A 6,819-nucleotide genomic window follows, 5' to 3' on the forward strand; every position below is an offset into this window, starting at 1 on the left:
ATAGAAAAATTAATTTGTCTTTTAAAGATAATTTATTAATTTTAAAAACCTTTTAAAATGATAAAAATTTATTCAAGATTAAAATATCTAATTTAAAATTTGTTCGGAACCAATTTAGGTGTTATACTGTAAATTCAATTACGCGCATGCAGTCTAATTCTTGTATACTATTTATGTTGTGCATATATAATACCTCATTGGAGACAATGTCGTCCATGATCCTGCAAATAATGGAAGAAGCTTTAACTATTTTGGGTTCACTAGCAACCCATTTGAAAATATATTCTGTGGCACTATCTTCCATGGCTATATAAGAAGCAGTTGTAAGCAATGGGTAAGTGCATGATATGGTTGATGTATGGATGTACTCCTCTGTTGTGGGTGTATAATTGTTGTTGAACCATCTCGCCTCACCCATGTAGGCTTCGACTACTTTTTTAAACTGCCACATCAAACCAATTCTATATTTGGTACTTTGAATTACAATCTGTAATGTGTTTTAATGTGATGGATGATGCATTTGCAGGATAAACATTAACTTTTATGTATATAATCCAAAATAGCGGATATTCCACCAAAAATAGCCTTCAATTATTAAATCGTTAAACTATTATCTAAATTTGTTAACAATAAAAATACTCACAATAAAAGTAACAAAAGGTTTCATCTTTCAAAATAGCGGCGGTTTGCAACGGCCACAAATCCAAACCACCACAACATAGATATAGTAGTGGTTATGCCAATGCCACGAATCCCTTTGCATGCAGACGACATTAAGATTGACAGTCAAGCAAATGTTATGAAATCGTTTAGTAGCAATTTAAAACCATCGCAAAACATAAAAATCGTAGCTATTCCTCATGTTCCTTGTAGTGAAAATAGGATAATATAACAAGAATATAAAATTCTTTTTACAAGTAACAAATGACTTTTGTATTTGATAAATTGTTTGTGTATTTGTTTTGAAAATTTGTTAGAATATTTAGACAACTATTTAAAACATGCATACAAAATCTTCGATCTTTATATTTTTTTCTTGTAAAAACATTTTTTGTAATTTATGAAAAAATTGCAAAAAAAATAATTTTCATTTATTGTAAAATACAAATTTTAAAGATAAAAATATTTAATTTTCTAATCATTTTTACAAATAACTACATCAAAATTCAATCTCTAAAATCTTTTTTAAAAATATTTATTTAATAGTTCGGTATTTTTTTCGTATTTTAAAATATTTTGAGAATATTTTTGTTATTAACAAATTTAAAAGGTGCTTTATTTTGTCAGCAATTTGTGTTCAAGATCATTTTTTGTGGTTTAATAGAAAATAACAAAAACAAATAATGATATTTGACATGTATGTTTTCTATTTAAATTCAATTAGGGACGGAGTCAACTTTTTTCAATTAATTTATTTAAATTTTAAATTCTAAACTCTGAACTCCCCAAAAAAAACTAAAAAATAAGTTTACAATAAAAATAAATTAATATTAACCAATTAAAAATTAATTATCTATAATTATTTGTTAAGAGGGAGGATAGCATTATTAGTTTATTACCAGTATATTTATAAAATAAGTTTGACGATACACGGTTTTGTGAACTTTTCTTATTATATATGAACCTTTTTCCTTTTTTTTCTTTTTTTGTGAATTTCTACCTTTCATGCCTAAATAAAAAAAGAAAGTAAAATTTTAAATTGAGATAGATTTAAGAGCAACTTATAAATTAAATATATCAATCTTTTTAAGGTTAGGTGATATTATGTATATCATATTTTTGATTGATCATAGTTATATTGATATCATTTTTTTTAACAAATTAAAATATTGCAAATGTTTAGTATAATATATCACGCCTCTTTCATCAAAAGAATAAAAAATCATAATGTCACCTGAATCTCAAAGATGTGAGTCTCATCATATATATATTTATAAAATACAAACATGGATATTCGATATATTATCACAAATAATTAACATTTTATAAATCAGGTAATATCGTAAGTTATGTTTGGTTGACGTTAAAGAATATCAATGTCGTATTAGTTTGAATGTTTGATATAGTTGAATGACGTGGTTTAATTTCTAATCAATTTAAGTTGAGAACACAACCAGTTTATTGTCAAACAGCAAAAGGAAAAAATGATACATACTTGTTTTTGGTAATAATCAGTACAATATACTCGCCCTTCTTTCTCCATTTCTTCTGCCATTTCTTCATAAAACTTCAAGAGAGAACTATATGATAATCTCATGTATTCTGGAAGATCATCCAAGCAACTAATATCCCACCTAAGATCATGAAATATTTTTATCTCAAACTTTTCAACTTGAATGAGATGAGACTAGTAGTATATTCAGTATCAAGGTAAAGTATATTTTCTATTCCTAATGTTTATAATTTTCTTTTATAAGACTTTAATTTTAGTATTTAATTTTATTCATTTTTATCTTTAACATTTTCAATTCATTTAACTTTGTTTATTTAAAATTTAAAATTTAATTTTTAAAATTTTAGGATAGTCGACTATATATAGCAATCACTAGAGGGTGACCGGTGGCAGCAATGTCAGAAGATGGTCAACAATAAAAAAATGAAATTGTAGTAGTATGTTAAGATTGTTAAAAAAAAGAAGAAAAAAAAATAGTAAGAAGACATTGTGAATACAAAGATGATTTTTTTTTTTATTTTTTTTATAAAAAGGTTCATTCAAATTGACTAGCAAAAATTGATTTCCTAATTAATCTTTTTGTCACTGAAGTTCTCTAATGATAAAAATTGATATCCTACCTCTCAATTGCCTGAGTGAAAAGTTCTAGTTCATCAATTGTTCCATATGCATCATATGTATCATCAATGATTGATAACATGCCGAGTGTTTTTGTCATTATTTTTCTTGCTTGAGAAAATTGGGGCTCAAAGTAAACACCCAAACTCCAATAGTAGCATTCCACAATCCTATCTCGCACAAATGGTAGTTTCCTAGGTACATCCAACTCCTTCCACCACCTGAAAATTAAAAAAAAAATAGCGTATTTCAATAAGGAGTAGTATTAGATTCCTGAAAACTAATTTAATTAATTAATTAATAATAATATAATGCATAATAAATAGAAGAGTTTATGGTTAAGGAGCTTACTTGCAAATATTTCCGGCTTCCATTTGGTACAAGTTTTGTAGGAAATTGAAATCCAATTTTGCTAGAGAGAGTATAATTTTATCATGGGTAGGATCTAGTTCATAAATTGAAATATATTTTCGTGCCTCAAACCTAGGCAAGCCATGGTGGAGAGGTTGACTTAAGCCACGATTGACTTTTGCTGAAAGAGAAGTGCTCAATTGGGTTGTAATGGATTTAAGGTGAATCGAAGTGAATACAAGAGCTTCATCTAATATGTCTTCTCCATGAATCCTAAGATGTGAAGCTTCATATAAGCTTAAGAGTCCCTCAACATCTGTGACAAGTTTTTCATTGAAATTTCCATGCACATCCTTAAACCTTTTGAACACATCTGAGAGGTTTTATTGAATAACCACAAGGTTGAGAAATCATTATTAGAGGTGATAAATCAACTACAAAAATTAAGGAGGAGTTCATAGCATAGAACATAAAGTATATAATTTAGTTTTTGTTATAAATATATTGTATATTGAACACAAATTTTTTGTGTCAGTTATTGGCTACTAGCTAATAGATAGAAGAATTATCCAATAACTAATTGAAACTGGCCTGGGTAATAATTTAGAAAAATGCTTTCAAAAATAATTTGCCAAAAGAAAATCTACCAAAATTCAGTGGCAAAAAAATAATACTATATGGTTATATATATGGAGCTTATGAAAAAGTTTGATAATGCTGCTGTAATTAAGTTTGATATTTTATCATAACATGTTTACTTATTTGGTTGTTAAATATTTGATTATTTTAATAACTGATTATTTTATTAAAAAGTTGTGTAAAATAATATGGAAAGATATAAAATTAATTTTTAATATTTATAGAATATTTTTGTAATTCACAGTGCTACTAAGTAACTAACACTATTTAGCCAATTTAATTTTCAACCAACAACTAATGAGACCTGCTAGTAAAATAATTAGAGACAGATGCAGAAACATTCAAATTTAATGTCTCTCGCACCTTCTCTCTCATCTATATAAAATAAAAAAATATATCCCTAATCTAATCTTGAGCACATCAAATAAAAAGCAATGACTGAAATTTTAATTTTAGTATTCATTTAATATATAATTGGGAGCAAATGTACGCATGAAAAATGTATATGAAATTGTGATGAATAAAAAAAAAAGGAAAATGAAATGAAAATGAAAAAAAAGATGTATGTATGCGAAATGTATGTGAAATTGTGATAAAGAAAAATTAGAAAATGAGAACGAAATGAAAATGAAGAAAAAAAAATATAACTGCGATGGAAGATGGTGAATACAAAGCAAATGGTGATAATGGGAAAGAAAAAAAAATTCAATGAAATTGGGATGGAAATGCAAAAGAAACAAGGAAAACAGTAACTTTTAAAGGAAACTTCACTAAAGAGTAAAATTAGGTATGTAGAGGGTGAAAATTTTTACTAAATTTAAAAAATATATATATATGTATTGAACGTAATAAATTTTTTTCATGAGGTTTTTACTAAAAAAATAACTTTCATTCTTCGCCAAAAAGGATTCACAAATGGTTACTTGCTGATTTGTGTGGGATAGATCTAATAAGTTGTTTAACAGAAAATAAAACAACATCAGTTAAACTAAATTAAAGCAATTATATTTTAAACGTTGGATTTTTTGGTCATTTGTTGGCTGATCAAATATTGGTTAACTAACATTTTAATTTCTTGTACTGCCTTTTAGTGGGGAAAAAAATTGACTAATATTTTATGCAAGAAAAAAAATATTAGCCATAAAATTTGTTTCCTTTTTTTCAAACCCCTCAAAAGTTATTAGTTGCACTATTAGTGTTTCCAAATGAAGAAATAATTGAATTTTAATTAATCTTTCCAAATATCTTGTGAATATAATAATCAAATAGAGAAAGGATATGTCATTTTTTAAGATATTGATTATATATCTGTTTTTCTTTTGTTATTTAATGTTCAGAATAGTTATTAGAAAATTGTATCATTATTCATCTGAATAAGAAGAAACAAATCTAAAATAAATAGATAAGCTTGAAACTTACTAGGCGAAACGTAAAATTTTTGTTGCCTTAATAATCTAAAAAGTAAAGCAAGGGAAGCAAGGTTGTCGTCATGATTTATTTCTCCATTTGTGGTGTAATCCTTGTGAATTTGTTGTAACACTTCATCAACTTCGCATTCAAAATGATAGTGCAAGCCCAAACGACATATTGAGTCAATTAGGTTAAGTTTTTCCAAGGGTTTCACAGCTGTTGCTGTAAGCATTTTGGTCACTTCTTGCTTTAGAGTTTCAATTTGTGCTCTAATATGATCAAGCTCCTGCAAATAGTACTTACTTGTATTATTTAACATGTCTATCAAAATAATAACCATTGATTATTTTAGGATAGACTAGTTAATGAGCTGTGAATTAAACTATATTTATTAATAATAGCTACCCCAGCAAAGATATGTTGATGAAGGGATGCCTTAAATATAAGAAAAATGACCAATTATATTATCATGTATTGGTATCAATATAAGACCATATTTGATAATAATCTCGATATACTAATAGAAAAACATTAACAATAATTGAAGAATAACATAAATAATATAGGCATAAATAAAATGATTTTTTTCAATAACAATTTACATAATTAAAGTAAATTTGTATGGAATTTATCTAATTACAACTTTTTAAAACAGAAGACATACTTATAACTTTTTTTTAGTCTAAGTAAACTGCCACTAGCTATAACAGTTTTAACTTAAAAGTAATCCGCTACAGACTAGCACGGATTATATGTGAAAAGTATTGAGTAAAAACCGATAGAGACTATAGCAGTTTATAAAAAAATATTGGTATGCACAATTCGTAGGAGGCTCTAGCGGTTTAGGTAAAGCTAATTTCTCTATATATATACAAGTGCAAGACGATTGGAAAGAAGTGGATATATTTAGAGATCCAATTAATTAATGGAACATAAAAAGAGAATATAATTTAAGGTAAAAAGAAACTTTATTAAATAGATAAGAACTGGATTAGATGCAAATAGGGAGTCAATGTGGATCACATTGTCAAAATTTTAATTCGATTCGCACTAAAATTATCGGATCCAATATCTACGTTTTTTTAGTTTGGATCTGAACCGCACATTTGCGAATCATATATATTTGCAAAATATAAAATATTTTAAAAAATTATTTTAGTAAAAAATCAATAATTTTTTTTTATTTTTTTAACTCCTAAAATATTATTAAACATATTTTTTTAAATAATAAAATAAAATAATATAACATATATGATGAAGACTCAAATGTCAATTCAGTCATATTTAGAGATTATAAAAAATTTCACATATTGAAATTTACTAGAAAATAATCAACTTTATGTAAATCGCTAAAACCTCTCATGGATTGTGCATATCAACGTTTTTTCATAAACTGTTATAGCCAGTAACAATTTATCATTTATACATTGCTTGAATTCTTTAGAAACCGTTACAGTCTCTAACGGTTTCTATTCAGCACCTTTTTTCACATAATCTGCACTAATCTATAATAAATTACGTTCAAATTAAAATCGTAACTGTTTATATAAAGTAAAAAAAATTATAAATATGTCTTCCATTTTAAAAAATTATAATTAGATAAATTCCAAACAAATTCATTTTAATTA

At 26.1% G+C, this 6,819-nt stretch overlaps 1 protein-coding gene across 1 annotated transcript in view; it reads right to left on the reverse strand.

The window, feature by feature from the left end:
- Nucleotides 1-6,819, reverse strand: part of LOC107641830 ((-)-germacrene D synthase) — an 8,504-nt gene that overhangs the window by 810 nt on the left and 875 nt on the right. The window contains exons 2-6 of the mRNA XM_016345268.2: nucleotides 5,201-5,477; nucleotides 3,143-3,515; nucleotides 2,794-3,012; nucleotides 2,156-2,294; nucleotides 194-442 (exon numbers count right to left, since the gene is read on the reverse strand). Of these exons, the coding sequence (XP_016200754.1) occupies nucleotides 194-442; nucleotides 2,156-2,294; nucleotides 2,794-3,012; nucleotides 3,143-3,515; nucleotides 5,201-5,477 (1,257 nt within the window). The remainder of the gene's footprint in view (nucleotides 1-193; nucleotides 443-2,155; nucleotides 2,295-2,793; nucleotides 3,013-3,142; nucleotides 3,516-5,200; nucleotides 5,478-6,819) is intronic.

This window comes from Arachis ipaensis, chromosome B05 (genome assembly GCF_000816755.2).
Source record: "Arachis ipaensis cultivar K30076 chromosome B05, Araip1.1, whole genome shotgun sequence".
NCBI classification, from domain to species: Eukaryota; Viridiplantae; Streptophyta; class Magnoliopsida; order Fabales; family Fabaceae; genus Arachis; species Arachis ipaensis.